The 19,312-nt window shown below is 38.2% G+C and overlaps 1 protein-coding gene across 4 annotated transcripts in view; it reads right to left on the bottom strand.

Annotated features, from left to right (window-relative positions):
* The window catches only part of rasgrp3 (RAS guanyl releasing protein 3 (calcium and DAG-regulated)), a 60,558-nt gene that overhangs the window by 7,956 nt on the left and 33,290 nt on the right, over positions 1-19,312 (bottom strand). For all 4 annotated transcript variants that reach the window (XM_088350978.1, XM_088350977.1, XM_088350976.1 and 1 more), the window contains 7 exons: positions 19,035-19,115; positions 18,840-18,953; positions 16,724-16,839; positions 13,058-13,205; positions 12,944-12,980; positions 2,235-2,384; positions 1,199-1,572 (listed from right to left, as the gene is read on the bottom strand). In XM_088350978.1, coding sequence (XP_088207104.1) covers positions 1,199-1,572; positions 2,235-2,384; positions 12,944-12,980; positions 13,058-13,205; positions 16,724-16,839; positions 18,840-18,953; positions 19,035-19,115 — 1,020 coding nt within the window. The remainder of the gene's footprint in view (positions 1-1,198; positions 1,573-2,234; positions 2,385-12,943; positions 12,981-13,057; positions 13,206-16,723; positions 16,840-18,839; positions 18,954-19,034; positions 19,116-19,312) is intronic.

Below are 19,312 nucleotides of genomic sequence, written 5' to 3'. Positions count from 1 at the left end.
AAGAGTCTCAAAGGGCTGCTCAGATCAAAGACTATTCCAAACTACAGACTATTATGACACCAACCCCTGATCTAAAACCAACATGAGGGCAAGGAAAAACTCAAAATCATCAAGTCAAGTCAAGTCATGTTTATTTGTATAGCTTTTAACCACAAGGAGTCTCAAAGGGCTGCACAGACTACATACTATTACAGACTACTGACTATTGTGACACCATCCCCTGATCTAAAACCAACATGAGGGCAAGGAAAAACTCAAAAACATCAGGTCAAGTCAAATCATGTTTATTTGTGACGCCCTTAATCACAAAGAATCTCAAAGGGCTGCTCAGATCACAGGCTATTGCAAACTACAGACCATTATGACACCATCCCCTGATCTAAAACCTACATGAGGGCAAGGAAAAACTAAAAAACATCAGGTCAAGTCAAGTCATGTTTATTTGTGACGCCCTTAATCACAAAGAGTGTCAAAGGGATGCTCATATCAAAGACTATAGCAAAATATGGACTATTATGACACCATCCCCTGATCTAAAACCAACATGAGGGCAAGGAAAAACTCAAAAACATCAGGTCAAGTCAAGTCATGTTTATTTGTGACGCCCTTAATCACAAAGAGTCTCAAAGGGCTGCTCATATCAAAGACTATAGCAAAATATGGACTATTATGACACCATCCCCTGATCTAAAACCAACATGAGGGCAAGGAAAAACTCAAAAACATCAGGTCAAGTCAAATCATGTTTATTTGTGACGCCCTTAATCACAAAGAATCTCAAAGGGCTGCTCAGATCACAGGCTATTGCAAACTACAGACCATTATGACACCATCCCCTGATCTAAAACCTACATGAGGGCAAGGAAAAACTCAAAATCCTCAAGTCAAGTCAAGTCATGTTTATTTGTATAGCCTTTAATCACAAAGAGTCTCAAAGGGCTGCTCATATCAAAGACTATTGCAAAATACGGACTATTATGACAACATCCCCTGATCTGCAACCTACATGAGGGCAAGGAAAAACTCAAAAACCTCAACATGAGGAAAATGAAGAAACCTTGAGAAAGGACCGCACATGTTTGTTTTAACGTTGATTGCGGGACTAAATATAACATATGTTTGAACGGGGTTTGAAAAAATTCCATTATTGAATATCAAGAGAAAGCATTCTTTTTCTTGGTCCCTCACTCCTCCTTACCTTCCCTCTACGTGAAACCCCACGTTTAAGTTCTCCGAGGACCCCCGTCCTTTCCAGACCTCGACGGCTTCCCGGTCCGAAACTCGTCTCTCGCAGCATGCCGTCCTGGTTTTCCCCCGAGGCGAAAGCTTTACGTTTGGAGGTCTCCCTTTGAGTCCGGTATTTGGTTTTGGGGAAGGTGTGGGATCCGCTTTCGGCGAGTCCCCAGCCCAGATGCGACCACAGGGGGTCCGTCTGAGTGGCCTGGCTGATGGTGGCCCTCTCCAGGCGGACTGAGATCCTCTGGGCCGAGCCCGTCATCAGGGTGATGCCTTTGGTCTGCCGACTGGGACCGGCTGAGGTCTTGGAGGGGAACTGGAACACGTCGTCCTTGTCTAAAGGGACAGAAGCAAACCGGGACGGGGGGTTAGGGTTACCAACCCATTACGAAAATAAGGGTCTCAGAGGGGTGGGGGCAGTGTTCCCTCTAAGCTGCGCACTGCTCGCACATTCTCAGCGCACAAGAAAATCTAGCCAGCTCACAAAAATCAAGGCTCAAAATTACTCAGTAAGAAGCGACTCAAGTCAAAGTTACAGCGCATGAAGGTAAAAATACACGGGTTCCCCAACGTTGTGTCCTAAATGCGGTATTTTGAAGTCGAGTCGAAGTAGAACGAAGTTGAGTAAAGTTAGTAGAGAACTGGCTTCTTCGGCTCGGCTCACTAAAAAGAACCGGCTCTTTCGGGTCCTAAACGGCTCTTTAGGTTGTTTTTGTTTCTTTAATCCCAACATGACCAAATATTATGTAAAATTATGCACAGAATGACTTAAAGGAAGGGGGGAATAGAACAAAAAAGAAAAAAATACCAAAATGAAAAAAATAGTGAAAAGCTGAGGAAAAAAAAGAAACAAAAGGAAGAGAAAAAAAAGAAGGAAAAATGTAGAAAAAAAAAACAGAAAAAAGAAAAGAAAGAAATGTAGGAAAAAAGTAAATAGAGAACAAAAAGAAAAAAGTAACAGCTCGGGGGGGTAGTCACTATTTTGTATACAAACCAACCAGTGCAAGAGTCTAATGCGGGACTGCTGGGCAAGGGAGAGTTTTTGGATCTTTCGGGGGTCTGGCATCTCAGGGAACCCGAACGCAGCAGCTTCCTGCAAGCCGAGACCAGCAACTCCCGACATTGTTTGTGGCAGTTGACGCCGCAGTCTGCAAAGTCCAAATTCAAACACACAGATCATGTCTTACAAGGGGTGTCAAACTCTTTTTGACGTGCTAGAGAAAATAACATCCCGGGCGGGGGGCGGATTAGTGGGTTTAAGAGAGAGAGAGAGAGAGAGAGAGAGAGAAGGAAAGAGGGAGGGAGATGAAAAGAGAGACAAAAAGTGGGACAGAGTAAGAGAGACGAAGAGAGAAGGTGAGAGAGACAGAACAAAAGGAGAAAGAGTGAGAGAAAAAGAAAGCACAAAATAGAAAGAAAGAGAATAGGCTAGAGAGAGAAAGAAGGAGAAAGAGAGAGCACAATAGAGAAAGAAATGGAAAAAAATTGAATAGAGAGAGAAGAGAAAGAAAGAGACAAAAAAGAAAGTAAAAAAAATGGAGAAATGAATTGAGAAAGAATATGATAAAGAAGAAAACAAGACAGAGAGGGAGAGAGAGAGACAAAAGAGTGAGGATGAGAAAGAGAGAGAAAAAGGGAGAAAGAAAATTAGAATAAGCAAAAAAGGGTGAGAGAACAAAAAGAGAAAAAGGAGAGAAGGACAAGGGGTGAGAAGAGAAAAAAGAGAGAAAGAGAAAAAGAGAGAGCATAAGAGAGAGAAAGGGGAAAAGGGACAGAAAGAGATAAAAAAGAGAGAAAGAAAGAGACATAAATAGAAAGAGAAATAAATAGAGAAAGGAAGTGAGAAGGGAAAAAAAAGAATAGGAGAAAACAAGAAAGAGAGGAATGGAGTGAGCATGAGAAAGAGAGAGACAAAGTGAGAAAAAGAAGGGAAGAGCAAAAGGGAGAGAGAAAGAGAAAAAGGGAGAAAGAGAGAGAGTAAGAAAGACAGAAAAAAAGGAAAGAAAGAGGGAGAAAAGAAAGAGAGAGAGAGTTAGAGAGGTAGAGAGAGAGAAGAAGAGAGAGAGAGAGAGAGAGGTAGAGTGAGAGAAGAAGAGAGAGAGAGAGAGAGAGAGAGAGAGAGAGAGAGAGAGAGAGAACACGACTACAGTATTATGCACTTATTTTTATCCACATATTTGAATAAAGTATTTATACGATCATTGAATGTACTGTATCCTTTCTTATCAGTACTTTCCCAGCAATGGTCTTCCGCCCTGATCTTATCATACAACCATCAAAATTCAGCTGCGTCCCGTTTGAACGAAAGGCTCTTGAGGAAGATGTGAGTTCCTTTCTTTGGCCGTTTAAGTTTCATGCTCCATCTTTCCAAACCACACCCCTTTCCTAGAAAAACTGTGGTCAGCCATTTTCTGATGCCCTTTGGTGGGAGAACGCTCTTGCGTTAGTATTTTATTTTGAAAGTTTGTAATAAAACAGAAATTCTCTCTAACTTTTTTTTCTTCTCCGTCCAAATACTTGGTCTGGTCTCGGGAGTTGAACCCGCGGCAAGACACGGACGGTCGACGTCAACAAATAAAAACAAGTAGCAGAAGTACTATTAGTTAACAAATTATATAGCTCCTCCCATTGGTTGACAGGGTTGGGTAGGGTTACTTTAACTTGATTACTTTCAATGACTTTTGGATGACTCCAATACCAAATATGCTACTAAAAGACAAAAGAAACTAAATATCAATAAACTGACAACATTTTGTGCAGGCTTGGGGAGTAACGGACAGGGTTGTGTAGGGTTACTTAAACTGGATTACTTCCAATTACTTTTGGATTACTCCAATACCAAATATGCTAATAAAAGACAAAAGAAACTAAATATGAATACAATTACTAAAGGCTTGGGGAGTAACGGAAGACATGGAACGGCAAAAATGATGTTGGCAAGCTGTTTGGATTTATTTTCATTTATGTTTCTGTCGCATTTTATGTTTGTTTTGCTGGAGATCAAAGCCAGGAGAGAAAGCTTACCACGTGTTGTGAGTCATCATTTTATTCATATTTACTTTCTTTTGTCTTTTATGAGCATATTTTTTATTGGAGTAATCCAAAAGTCATTGAAAGTAATCCAGTTAAAGTAACCCTACCCAACCCTGGTCGCATTTTGTGTTAGTTTTGCCGGAGATCAAAGAGATCAAAGCCAGGAGAGAAAGCTTACCACGTGTTGTGAGTCATCATTTTATTCATATTTACTTTCTTTTGTCTTTTATGAGCATATTTTTTATTGGAGTAATCCAAAAGTCATTGAAAGTAATCCAGTTAAAGTAACCCTACCCAACCCTGGTCGCATTTTGTGTTAGTTTTGCCGGAGATCAAAGAGATCAAAGCCAGGAGAGAAAGCTTACCACGTGTTGTGAGTCATCATTATATTCATATTTAGTTTCTTTTGTCTTTTATTAGCATATTTTTTATTGGAGTAATCCAAAAGTCATTGAAAGTAATCCAGTTAAAGTAACCCTACCCAACCCTGCATTTTATGTTAGTTTTGCCGGGGATCAAAGAGATCAAAGCCAGGAGAGAAAGCTTACCACGTGTTGTGAGTCATCATTTTATTCATATTTACTTTCTTTTGTCTTTTATGAGCATATTTTTTATTGGAGTAATCCAAAAGTCATTGAAAGTAATCCAGTTAAAGTAACCCTACCCAACCCTGGTCGCATTTTGTGTTAGTTTTGCCGGAGATCAAAGAGATCAAAGCCAGGAGAGAAAGCTTACCACGTGTTGTGAGTCATCATTATATTCATATTTAGTTTCTTTTGTCTTTTATTAGCATATTTTTTATTGGAGTAATCCAAAAGTCATTGAAAGTAATCCAGTTAAAGTAACCCTACCCAACCCTGCATTTTATGTTAGTTTTGCCAGAGATCAAAGAGATCAAAGCCAGGAGAGAAAGCTTACCACGTGTTGTGAGTCATCATTTTATTCATATTTACTTTCTTTTGTCTTTTATGAGCATATTTTTTATTGGAGTAATCCAAAAGTCATTGAAAGTAATCCAGTTAAAGTAACCCTACCCAACCCTGCATTTTATGTTAGTTTTGCCGGAGATCAAAGAGATCAAAGCCAGGAGAGAAAGCTTACCACGTGTTGTGAGTCATCATTATATTCATATTTACCGTAGTTTCTTTTGTCTTTTATTAGCATATTTTTTATTGGAGTAATCCAAAAGTCATTGAAAGTAATCCAGTTAAAGTAACCCTACCCAACCCTGCATTTTATGTTAGTTTTGCCGGGGATCAAAGAGATCAAAGCCAGGAGAGAAAGCTTACCACGTGTTGTGAGTCATCATTTTATTCATATTTACTTTCTTTTGTCTTTTATGAGCAAATTTGATATTGGAGTAATCCAAAAGTAATTGAAAGTAATCCAGTTAAAGTAACCCTACCCAACCCTGGTCGCATTTTGTGTTAGTTTTGCCGGAGATCAAAGAGATCAAAGCCAGGAGAGAAAGCTTACCATGTGTTGTGAGTCATCATTTTATTCATATTTACTTTCTTTTGTCTTTTATGAGCATATTTTTTATTGGAGTAATCCAAAAGTAATTGAAAGTAATCCAGTTAAAGTAACCCTACCCAACCCTGCATTTTATGTTAGTTTTGCCGGAGATCAAAGAGATCAAAGCCAGGAGAGAAAGCTTACCACATGTTGTGAGTCATCATTTTATTCATATTTACTTTCTTTTGTCTTTTATGAGCATATATGGTATTGGAGTAATCCAAAAGTCATTGAAAGTAATCCAGTTAAAGTAACCCTACCCAACCCTGGTCGCATTTTGTGTTAGTTTTGCCGGAGATCAAAGAGATCAAAGCCAGGAGAGAAAGCTTACCACGTGTTGTGAGTCATCATTTTATTCATATTTACTTTCTTTTGTCTTTTATGAGCATATTTTTTATTGGAGTAATCCAAAAGTCATTGAAAGTAATCCAGTTAAAGTAACCCTACCCAACCCTGGTCGCATTTTGTGTTAGTTTTGCCGGAGATCAAAGAGATCAAAGCCAGGAGAGAAAGCTTACCACGTGTTGTGAGTCATCATTTTATTCATATTTACTTTCTTTTGTCTTTTATGAGCATATTTTTTATTGGAGTAATCCAAAAGTCATTGAAAGTAATCCAGTTAAAGTAACCCTACCCAACCCTGGTCGCATTTTGTGTTAGTTTTGCCGGAGATCAAAGAGATCAAAGCCAGGAGAGAAAGCTTACCACGTGTTGTGAGTCATCATTTTATTCATATTTACTTTCTTTTGTCTTTTATGAGCATATTTTTTATTGGAGTAATCCAAAAGTCATTGAAAGTAATCCAGTTAAAGTAACCCTACCCAACCCTGGTCGCATTTTGTGTTAGTTTTGCCGGAGATCAAAGAGATCAAAGCCAGGAGAGAAAGCTTACCACGTGTTGTGAGTCATCATTTTATTCATATTTACTTTCTTTTGTCTTTTATGAGCATATTTTTTATTGGAGTAATCCAAAAGTCATTGAAAGTAATCCAGTTAAAGTAACCCTACCCAACCCTGCATTTTATGTTAGTTTTGCCGGAGATCAAAGAGATCAAAGCCAGGAGAGAAAGCTTACCACATGTTGTGAGTCATCATTTTATTCATATTTACTTTCTTTTGTCTTTTATGAGCATATATGGTATTGGAGTAATCCAAAAGTCATTGAAAGTAATCCAGTTAAAGTAACCCTACCCAACCCTGGTCGCATTTTGTGTTAGTTTTGCCGGAGATCAAAGAGATCAAAGCCAGGAGAGAAAGCTTACCACGTGTTGTGAGTCATCATTTTATTCATATTTACTTTCTTTTGTCTTTTATGAGCATATTTTTTATTGGAGTAATCCAAAAGTCATTGAAAGTAATCCAGTTAAAGTAACCCTACCCAACCCTGGTCGCATTTTGTGTTAGTTTTGCCGGAGATCAAAGAGATCAAAGCCAGGAGAGAAAGCTTACCACGTGTTGTGAGTCATCATTTTATTCATATTTACTTTCTTTTGTCTTTTATGAGCATATTTTTTATTGGAGTAATCCAAAAGTCATTGAAAGTAATCCAGTTAAAGTAACCCTACCCAACCCTGGTCGCATTTTGTGTTAGTTTTGCCGGAGATCAAAGAGATCAAAGCCAGGAGAGAAAGCTTACCACGTGTTGTGAGTCATCATTATATTCATATTTAGTTTCTTTTGTCTTTTATTAGCATATTTTTTATTGGAGTAATCCAAAAGTCATTGAAAGTAATCCAGTTAAAGTAACCCTACCCAACCCTGCATTTTATGTTAGTTTTGCCAGAGATCAAAGAGATCAAAGCCAGGAGAGAAAGCTTACCACGTGTTGTGAGTCATCATTTTATTCATATTTACTTTCTTTTGTCTTTTATGAGCATATTTTTTATTGGAGTAATCCAAAAGTCATTGAAAGTAATCCAGTTAAAGTAACCCTACCCAACCCTGCATTTTATGTTAGTTTTGCCGGAGATCAAAGAGATCAAAGCCAGGAGAGAAAGCTTACCACGTGTTGTGAGTCATCATTATATTCATATTTACCGTAGTTTCTTTTGTCTTTTATTAGCATATTTTTTATTGGAGTAATCCAAAAGTCATTGAAAGTAATCCAGTTAAAGTAACCCTACCCAACCCTGCATTTTATGTTAGTTTTGCCGGGGATCAAAGAGATCAAAGCCAGGAGAGAAAGCTTACCACGTGTTGTGAGTCATCATTTTATTCATATTTACTTTCTTTTGTCTTTTATGAGCAAATTTGATATTGGAGTAATCCAAAAGTAATTGAAAGTAATCCAGTTAAAGTAACCCTACCCAACCCTGGTCGCATTTTGTGTTAGTTTTGCCGGAGATCAAAGAGATCAAAGCCAGGAGAGAAAGCTTACCACGTGTTGTGAGTCATCATTTTATTCATATTTACTTTCTTTTGTCTTTTATGAGCATATTTTTTATTGGAGTAATCCAAAAGTCATTGAAAGTAATCCAGTTAAAGTAACCCTACCCAACCCTGCATTTTATGTTAGTTTTGCCGGAGATCAAAGAGATCAAAGCCAGGAGAGAAAGCTTACCACATGTTGTGAGTCATCATTTTATTCATATTTACTTTCTTTTGTCTTTTATGAGCATATATGGTATTGGAGTAATCCAAAAGTCATTGAAAGTAATCCAGTTAAAGTAACCCTACCCAACCCTGGTCGCATTTTGTGTTAGTTTTGCCGGAGATCAAAGAGATCAAAGCCAGGAGAGAAAGCTTACCACGTGTTGTGAGTCATCATTTTATTCATATTTACTTTCTTTTGTCTTTTATGAGCATATTTTTTATTGGAGTAATCCAAAAGTCATTGAAAGTAATCCAGTTAAAGTAACCCTACCCAACCCTGCATTTTATGTTAGTTTTGCCGGAGATCAAAGAGATCAAAGCCAGGAGAGAAAGCTTACCACATGTTGTGAGTCATCATTTTATTCATATTTACTTTCTTTTGTCTTTTATGAGCAAATTTGATATTGGAGTAATCCAAAAGTAATTGAAAGTAATCCAGTTAAAGTAACCCTACCCAACCCTGGTCGCATTTTGTGTTAGTTTTGCCGGAGATCAAAGAGATCAAAGCCAGGAGAGAAAGCTTACCACGTGTTGTGAGTCATCATTTTATTCATATTTACTTTCTTTTGTCTTTTATGAGCATATTTTTTAATGGAGTAATCCAAAAGTCATTGAAAGTAATCCAGTTAAAGTAACCCTACCCAACCCTGGTCGCATTTTGTGTTAGTTTTGCCGGAGATCAAAGAGATCAAAGCCAGGAGAGAAAGCTTACCACGTGTTGTGAGTCATCATTTTATTCATATTTACTTTCTTTTGTCTTTTATGAGCATATTTTTTATTGGAGTAATCCAAAAGTCATTGAAAGTAATCCAGTTAAAGTAACCCTACCCAACCCTGGTCGCATTTTGTGTTAGTTTTGCCGGAGATCAAAGAGATCAAAGCCAGGAGAGAAAGCTTACCACGTGTTGTGAGTCATCATTATATTCATATTTAGTTTCTTTTGTCTTTTATTAGCATATTTTTTATTGGAGTAATCCAAAAGTCATTGAAAGTAATCCAGTTAAAGTAACCCTACCCAACCCTGCATTTTATGTTAGTTTTGCCAGAGATCAAAGAGATCAAAGCCAGGAGAGAAAGCTTACCACGTGTTGTGAGTCATCATTTTATTCATATTTACTTTCTTTTGTCTTTTATGAGCATATTTTTTATTGGAGTAATCCAAAAGTCATTGAAAGTAATCCAGTTAAAGTAACCCTACCCAACCCTGCATTTTATGTTAGTTTTGCCGGAGATCAAAGAGATCAAAGCCAGGAGAGAAAGCTTACCACGTGTTGTGAGTCATCATTATATTCATATTTACCGTAGTTTCTTTTGTCTTTTATTAGCATATTTTTTATTGGAGTAATCCAAAAGTCATTGAAAGTAATCCAGTTAAAGTAACCCTACCCAACCCTGCATTTTATGTTAGTTTTGCCGGGGATCAAAGAGATCAAAGCCAGGAGAGAAAGCTTACCACGTGTTGTGAGTCATCATTTTATTCATATTTACTTTCTTTTGTCTTTTATGAGCAAATTTGATATTGGAGTAATCCAAAAGTAATTGAAAGTAATCCAGTTAAAGTAACCCTACCCAACCCTGGTCGCATTTTGTGTTAGTTTTGCCGGAGATCAAAGAGATCAAAGCCAGGAGAGAAAGCTTACCACGTGTTGTGAGTCATCATTTTATTCATATTTACTTTCTTTTGTCTTTTATGAGCATATTTTTTATTGGAGTAATCCAAAAGTCATTGAAAGTAATCCAGTTAAAGTAACCCTACCCAACCCTGGTCGCATTTTGTGTTAGTTTTGCCGGAGATCAAAGAGATCAAAGCCAGGAGAGAAAGCTTACCACGTGTTGTGAGTCATCATTTTATTCATATTTACTTTCTTTTGTCTTTTATGAGCATATTTTTTATTGGAGTAATCCAAAAGTCATTGAAAGTAATCCAGTTAAAGTAACCCTACCCAACCCTGCATTTTATGTTAGTTTTGCCGGAGATCAAAGAGATCAAAGCCAGGAGAGAAAGCTTACCACGTGTTGTGAGTCATCATTTTATTCATATTTACTTTCTTTTGTCTTTTATGAGCATATTTTTTATTGGAGTAATCCAAAAGTCATTGAAAGTAATCCAGTTAAAGTAACCCTACCCAACCCTGGTCGCATTTTGTGTTAGTTTTGCCGGAGATCAAAGAGATCAAAGCCAGGAGAGAAAGCTTACCACGTGTTGTGAGTCATCATTATATTCATATTTAGTTTCTTTTGTCTTTTATTAGCATATTTTTTATTGGAGTAATCCAAAAGTCATTGAAAGTAATCCAGTTAAAGTAACCCTACCCAACCCTGCATTTTATGTTAGTTTTGCCGGAGATCAAAGAGATCAAAGCCAGGAGAGAAAGCTTACCACGTGTTGTAAGTCATAATTTTTTTCATATTTACCGTAGTTTCTTTTGTCTTTTATTAGCATATTTGGTATTGGAGTAATCCAAAAGTCATTGAAAGTAATCTAGTTAAAGTAACCGTACCCAACCCTGTTGGTTGATAATTACCATTATTATTATCATTTGGTACGAGTGTTTTATTAGTAGTACTAGGACTAGTAGACGCAAACAGTACTAGGAGTATTAGTAGTAATAGTTGCCCAAAATGTTTTTAAAGGAAAAAAAACACCAAACGTGTTAATTGGGAGTTATATCTACTAAAAAGACTTTAAAAACAGAGTAAGAAAAGGTGCAAAATGTATTTCTGTCTAATTAGTTGGGCTGGTTTTACAAGGCCCGACTCGCTGGTTAAAAGCTACATGCTAACAACTTACGTTAACAGCTACAACAGCTACTGATAAACGTGTTATAATAACAGGTACAGGCTAACGAGTATTGCTAAGGGCTACATGCAAACAATTTATGCAAACAGCGACATACGAACGGCAACATGCTGACGAGTTATGCCAACAGGTTCATGCTAACGGCTACAAGCTAACGAGTCATGCTAATGGCCAGATGCTAACGATTATGCTCATGGATATATGCTAAAGGCTACACGCTAACAAATTATGCAAACAGCTACATGCTAACGAGTCATGTAAACATTTGCATGCTAAGGAGTTACATTAAGTGCTACATGCTAATGGCTACATGCTGACGAGTCATGCTAACAGACAGATGCTAACAATTTATGCTAACGGCCATATGCTAACGGCTACACGCTAACAAACTATGCAAACAGCTACATGCTAACGAGTCATGTAAAGATTTACATGCTAAGGAGTTACACTAAGTGCTATATGCTAATGGATACATGCTAACAAGTCATGCTAACGGCCACGTCTTAAGAAGTTATGGTAACGGCTACATGCTAACAAATTATGCAAACAGCTACATGCTAACGAGTCATGTAAAGATTTACATGCTAAGGAGTTACACTAAGTGCTATATGCTAATGGATACATGCTAACAAGTCATGCTAACGGCCACGTCTTAAGAAGTTATGGTAACGGCTACATGCTAACAAATTATGCAAACGCCTACATGCTAACGAATCATCCACCCCTTAGCATCCACCATTTCCCTCTGGTTAAATTTCAATGGTGACCCATTGAAATGGGCCATTCATTTCGAATGAGAGCATTCAAAACGTTATTACACAGTGTTATTACTATGTTATTACCATGGATGTGATTTTTTTTTTTTTAATACTGTCCTTGAGGGCATCCCCTTTTTGCTAACGACGACATGCCTACGGTTACAAGCTAACAACTTTATGCTAACGGTTACATTTTAACATCTTCCAGATCCAGCCCTGCCTCTCTCAATTGCCGAGGGAATTGTCTAGTTGTCTATTAATGTTGCCAAAGCAATGTACGTTTCAGATATCCTGACCCCCTATCAAAGGATTTTATACATATGACTATAAAGGATTTTATACGATTGACTCATAATGCAATGGCGATTTTCGCTGAGTGAGCTTTAGTTGAATATACAAGGTCAGGGCAGGCTGTTCAAAATGCATAATATTTTGTCCAGGATAACAGGACTCGTGGATTTTCTGACGCAGGACGGCAGGCGTTGTTTTGAGAAGCCAGACATCAAGGCGCTCGTGGATGAGATTGTGAAGCCCAGGGGGCTTCCTTGGCACGCCCATGGGAGGAGCCAGCACACCATTATGCGAAGATGGCCAATATGAGAAAGCTAAAGGATTTGAGAAAAAGGCTTCCCAGAGACTCCAACGTCGCTAATTCGTCCTTTTTCGATAGAGTACACTTAGTTAAATTTTTAGGGAAAATAAATCTGCCCCCGTGTGAAAATGTCGGCTTTCCTGGTCATTTTTCTCTCAAGAAACGAGCGTGCATAAATTGTTGGGTGACTGTAGGTTGTGTTTGGTTAATGGAGTCAGATAACTCATTTGAATAATTTGGTAAACGGTACGTTTTGATAATTAATTCCCAACACTAGTAATATCGATACTTGGTAATAGATCACTCAAAAGTTTAATACCAGTGTTAATACCAGTGCTCGCGCTGGTTTGGAGAAGAGGTACAAGACAATCATAGTATTTTTTTGAAACGTAAGAAGAGAAGAAGAGGGAAGCCTACCTTTGCACTTGTAGCCCTGTTTAATGATCCCCCATAACTGAAGAGAAAGAATCAAGTCGGATTTTTGAGAAAGTGGCAGAACGACGGCTAAACGCCCGTTTTGTCTCTACGTACGAATCCGGCGCAGTGTTCGCAGAATGTGGGCTTCAGATACGTCATTTCCTGGAAGTCGTGCAGGAACCCGGGACCCATCTTGCACTGGAGCAGCGGATTGGCTCGGAGGAAATAAGCGATCATCTCGTCTTTACTGATCAAACCGTCTCTGTGATGGAAAGGGGGATTCGGAATATATATTATTATCATTATTATTTTGAATGGGCCTATTTAGAATGTTATTAAAGTGTTATAACAGTGTTATAACAATGTTATTACCATGAATGTGATTTTTTAAGACCTTCCACAAGGCATATCCTTGTTGCTAACGATTATGGGCCCATCTTAATATATATTAATACATATATTTTGATGTTATACCAAGTTTCGTACAGCCTTATGCCTTTTGAAATCAAATTCAAGACCAAGTTGACAAAAAGAACACAAGTAAAAGAAAAAAAAAACACCACATGAATTAAAGGCTAAATTAAACAAATGTTTATTTTATTAATCACAGTTTTAGCAAACCTGCATTGGCTCTCTGTTAGCCTAAGATGTGATTTCAAGGTTCTCTTAATATTATACAAAATCATACATGGACTTGCTCCCGTATATCTTTCAGATTTAATTTCCCCCTATGTTCCGATCCGGAGCCTTTGCTCTGAAAACGCTGGTCTACTAGTGATCCCAAGATCCAAGAAGAGATCCGCAGGTTCGAGAGCGTTTTTCCATTCGGGCCCCAGTGCTGTGGAAAGCTCTTCCCCCTGAGATTCAATCTGCAACCTCAATGGAAATTTTTAAATCGAAGCTTAAAACAAACTTCATTTCTATAGATGTTGACAGTATTTGTGTATTATTTGTTATTGCAACATCCATTGCCGCCTGGTCATCCTGGAAGAAGAATAACCTCATGTGCCTGTCCCTTCTCAAAGTTTCTTCATTTTCCTCATGTTGAGATTTTTGACTTTTCCCTTGACCTCATGTTTTTTAGTTTTTCCTTGCCCTCATGTAGGTTATAGATCAGGGGATGGTGTTATAATAGTCTGTGTTTTGCAATAATCTGTGGTCTGTGCAGCCCTTTGAGACTATTTGTGATTAAAGGCGTCACAAAAAAACATGACTTGACATGACTGTCCTCATGTTTAGGTTTTTGAGTTTTCCCTTGCCCTCATGTAGGTTATAGATCAGGGGATGGTGTCATAGTAGTCTGTGGTTTGCAATAATCTATGGTCTGTGCAGCCCTTGAGACTCCTTGTCATTAAGGGCGTCACAAATAAACATGACTTGACTTGATTTTCATCATGCTAAGGTATTTGAGTTTTTCCTTGCCCTCATGTAGGTTTTAGATCAGGGGATAGTGTAATAATAGTCTGTGGTTTGCAATAGTCTGTGGTCTGTGCAGGCCTTTGAGACGCCTTGTGATTAAGGGGGTCACAAATTAATATGACTTAACTTGACTTTCCTCAGGTTGAGGTTTTTTGAGTTTTTCCTTGCCCTCATGTCGGTTCTAGATCAGGGGATAGTGTAGTAATAGTCTGTGGTTTGCAATCATCTGTGGTCTGTGCAGCCCTTTGAGACTCCTTGTGATTCAGGGCGTCACAAATAAACATGACTCGACTGTCCTCATGCTAAGGTATTTGAGTTTTTCCTTGCCCTCATGTCGGTTTTAGATCAGGGGATAGTGTAGTAATAGTCTGTGGTTTGCAATAATCTGTGGTCTGTGCAGCCCTTTGAGACTATTTGTGATTAAAAGCGTCACAAAAAAACATGACTTGACATGACTGTCCTCATGTTTAGGTTTTTGAGTTTTCCCTTGCCCTCATGTAGGTTATAGATCAGGGGATGGTGTCATAGTAGTCTGTGGTTTGCAATAATCTGTGGTCTGAGCAGCCCTTTGAGACTCTTTGTGATTAAGTGCGTCACAAATGTACGAAATGATAGCACACTCGGACGTTTTAGAAAAATAATAAATAAGAAGGATGTTTATAGTGTATCATGGATCCTCAGTCGAAACTGGAGGATAACTACTAATTCCAGAGAACTCTTCTGTTACTTTCATGAAGCATTTTTATCAAATTGCGTGAAAAATGATTTCATGATCCAGTATAAAACTTTTTGACAAACATAAACTTAATTACTGTGTTTTCAGGACCGACTTTGTGTGAAGCATCATAAAAACATATCCTTGGAAAAAATAGTTTGTACTCCCGGGACAATTGACAGATAATACTACATCTTTGTGTGTTTAAATTTTCAAGACTTTAAAAAATGGAATTTAAGACATTTTAAGGTCTTATTTTTAGAATAATGAATTCAATCCCTTTTCAGACTTTTCAAGGATTCGCAGGATCTATCCATCTCTCTACAGTATCTTTCCATCTATTCACAGTATCAATTCATCTATCCACAGTATTAGCGCAAAATGCTAGCAGTTTAGTAAGCATTTCAGACTTACCTTGTAAGTACCTTATTTTCCGCACTATAAGGCGCACCTAAAAGCCTTTATTTTTTTCAAAAGCTGACCATGCGCCTTATAATACAGTGCGCCTTATATATGGATCAATATTAAGTCGCAAAGTCTTCCAACTAACTTGCAGCCGCCGACTCGATTTTCCCCCGAACGCCAAGTAGTACGCGGTGTATGCTGGGATTTATTTACCGGCGTTTCATTGGCTAATCAATGTGTCAATCATCATTTGAATCAATCACTATTGGCTAAAGTTATTCGGAGGTCAAGGGGCGGATCCTTTTTATCATTTACAGGCTGGCATTGGCTTAAACGGCAGACAAAGCCTGCAATTGGCCGAAAAAGATGTGTCAATCATCAGTTGAATCGATCACTATTGGCTAAAGTTATTCGGAGGTCAAGGGGCGGATCCTTTTTATCATTTACAGGCTGGCATTGGCTTAAACGGCAACACAAAGCCTGCAATTGGCCAAAAAAGATGAACGTTTATGGCACGTGGCTGACGGCATAGAGAAAGCATTTTTTTCTATTCTGTATTTGAAATTATTTTATTCTCCTGGATTTACTACCCTCACGGATATAAGAGGACATTGGCTGCACATTATTATGAACACAACGACTTCGGTGAGCTACTCCGGCTATATATTATCCCTGTATCTTGTTTCAGACTGAACTCGATGTTTCTGTGATAAGCGGTGCAGATAATGGATGGAATGGAGTGTCTAATTTTAAATTTAACTCAATTCCAAGTGTTTATTGTCATATGCACAGTAAAGTTGCGAGCGAAAAAGAAAATAGATACTAAGGAATGGTTAGCATTTCTTGAATCCCAAGACTTTAACCTTCCGAATGATGGAACGATGCATTTGAGTGACATCGTACGGACACCGCATCCGCACGTGTTCTCGACACGTATTTGCGTCTTTGCGAGCTTTGGGAATGTTAAGGGGGTAATAAGTTGGACTGAACTATCTGACTGTTTTGTCCACGTTCCCATTGTAGCGCCTTATAATCCGGTGCGCCTTATGTATGTCAAAAATAGGACCAAAAACTATTTTTTCGGGGTGCGCCCTATAACCCGGTGCGCCTTATAGTGCGGAATATACGGTACGTTTTTGTTATGTTTTTACCAGGTTGTAATTATTATGTGTAAGATTGAAATAGTCTCAGTCAACCGTTTAAATCACATTTCCTTCTAGAACCATATATATTTCACTCACTGATCTTTGTCCAGAACACAGAAGGAGTCCAAGAAGGGAAAGTTAGCAGCAATATTTTCAAAGTCTTCCTGAGAAATATAACCGTCGTGGTCGGGATCGTAGTTCCTGAACACTGACTGTCGAAAAATTCAAAGATAAATCAATACATGTATATCTATAGATATTTCTATATCTATAGATATCTATATCTATATATATTAGTGCTGTCGAGAGCAAAAACGTGGTCGGGGTCGGAGTCGAGTCGTAAGCCAGGAAAGGACCGTAGACGTGTTCAGGCACAAAAAAGGTCGCAAGCCGGGACGGGAGCGTAGACGTGGTCAGGATCAAAAACGGGTCGAAGCCGGGGGACAGACGGGAGCAAAAAACAGGTGGGAGTCGGGGTCGAAAAAGGCTTGCCTAGTGTTAACTGAGGTTCGCAGACGGACTGACAACAGGTGACAGAAAGGAGTGGGTTTGAATAGGGAAAGGGAGCCAATCAGAGTCCGAGGCAGTTGGCGGCAAAGGAGCGGGCACAGTTGCATCACATCGGTAACCATGACATTGTCAACCGATCCATCTTGCAACTTCTCGTTCAGAATTTTTTTACGTATCCATTAGACAATTGGCAAGCCGCAAGACCAAACACATGCGTGTCTCTTGTTTTGGTTTCCGGGTTACAAGCGGATCCTGTAGTTTTTCTGATTTTGCCGCCAGGGGCCACAGCTTACTCGATCACACTCAACATTAATATCGTGCTAAAATGAATGAGGCCTTTAAAATTGATTTGCATTAAGGCGTTATTTTGGACAGCACTAATATACAGGGTTGGGTAGGGTTACTTTAACTGGATTACTTTCAATTCCTTTTGGATTACTCCAATACCAAATATGCTAATAAAAGACAAAAGAAACTAAATATGAATAAAATGACTACATTTTGTGCAGGCTCGGGGAGTAACCGAACACATGGAACGGCAAAAATGATGTCGGCAAGCTGTTTGGATTTATTTTCATTTTGTTTCTGTCGCATTTTAGAGATCAAAGCCAGGAGAGAAAGCTTACCACGTGTTGTGAGTCATCATTTTATTCATATTTAGTTTCTTTTGTCTTTTATTAGCATATTTGGTATTGGAGTAATCCAAAAGTAATTGAAAGTAATCCAGTTAAAGTAACCCTACCCAACCCTGCATTTTATGTTAGTTTTGCCGGAGATCAAAGAGATCAAAGCAAGGAGAGAAAGCTTGCCACGTGTTGTGAGTCATCATTTTATTCATATTTAGTTTCTTTTGTCTTTTATTATCATATTTGGTATTGGAGTAATCCAAAAGTCATTGAAAGTAATCCAGTTAAAGTAACCCTACCCAACCCTGCATTTTATGTTAGTTTTGCCGGAGATCAAAGAGATCAAAGCCAGGAGAGAAAGCTTACCACGTGTTGTGAGTCATCATTTTATTCATATTTAGTTTCTTTTCTCTTTTATTTGCATATTTGGTATTGGATTAATCCAAAAGTAATTGAAAGTAATCCAGTTAGAGTAACCCTACCCAACCCTGTATATATATATATATATATATATATATATATATATATATATATTTATATATATATATATTAGGGTGGTCCTTAATGGGGGTCGAAAATTTTTTTTTTGAAATATTGGGCTCTGACCCCCCAGATATGTTCCTATATCGATAAAAACACACTGTGTGCAATTTTGAACAATTTGGATAATATTTAGAGGTAGCTCAACGACTTTGAAATTTCCCAAAATGGTAAAATTTTGGCAATTTTCGAGAAAAAAACGGAAATCTTAACCCTATGTGTACGGCGTTTTAGAACATCCAATTTCAGTCCATTGCTTATAATTGTAACACAAGAAAAGTTACAAGTAACTTTGTACACTAGGTCTGATATAATGTGCGAAAAATCCTTATTTTTCATACCAAAATTTCAGAGGCCTTGAGCGACCTCTAAATATCCTTTGATTTTGATGAAACTTTGCCTAATTACGTTTTGTATATATTGGAACATATTCAAGGGGTCAGAGCATGAAATTTTAAAAGTCGAAAAATAAGGACCACCCTAATATATATATATATATATATATATATATAAAGTAGGTTAAATCAAGTACTTACATCAACCACTTTCCGGATGTGCTTATTGACCACAGTGGGGTCCGGTTTGGCAGTGACAGTTGAGGCCCAGTCCAGTGGCACAAGTGGTTTGGTGGGAGTTGTGGGAGAGGTGGGCTAGTAGGACAGGATTTAAATAGAGATAAAACATATAAAGATATCCGAGGAGATAGGAAGTCTGAAAGAAAGAAAGCCTACCAGTGATTTAGGATTCCGTGGTTCGCGGAGCAAGGACAATTCGTAAATCTCGTCTTCGGTGTAGTAAAGATCTAAAGAAAGCTGCAAAAGTTTTGTTTGATTAATATAATTCTTGGAGAAAATTCAATAATTGTGAGAAAAATTGTATTACGGTACTTATTTGAGGTCATTAGCTGCATTAAGACACCAGTCCACCCCATACAATCAGTGAGACTTGTAACATGCTCTTTAAAAGCACCAGAGACAAACTTGTACACCTCCACAAGGCTGGAAAGGGC

Source organism: Urocampus carinirostris, chromosome 13, assembly GCF_059441175.1.
Source record: "Urocampus carinirostris isolate Australia breed hairy pipefish chromosome 13, RoL_Ucar_1.0, whole genome shotgun sequence".
NCBI lineage: Eukaryota > Metazoa > Chordata > Actinopteri > Syngnathiformes > Syngnathidae > Urocampus > Urocampus carinirostris.
Note: the sequence above shows the minus strand (reverse complement) of the source record. Positions and strands in the feature narration are given on the sequence as shown.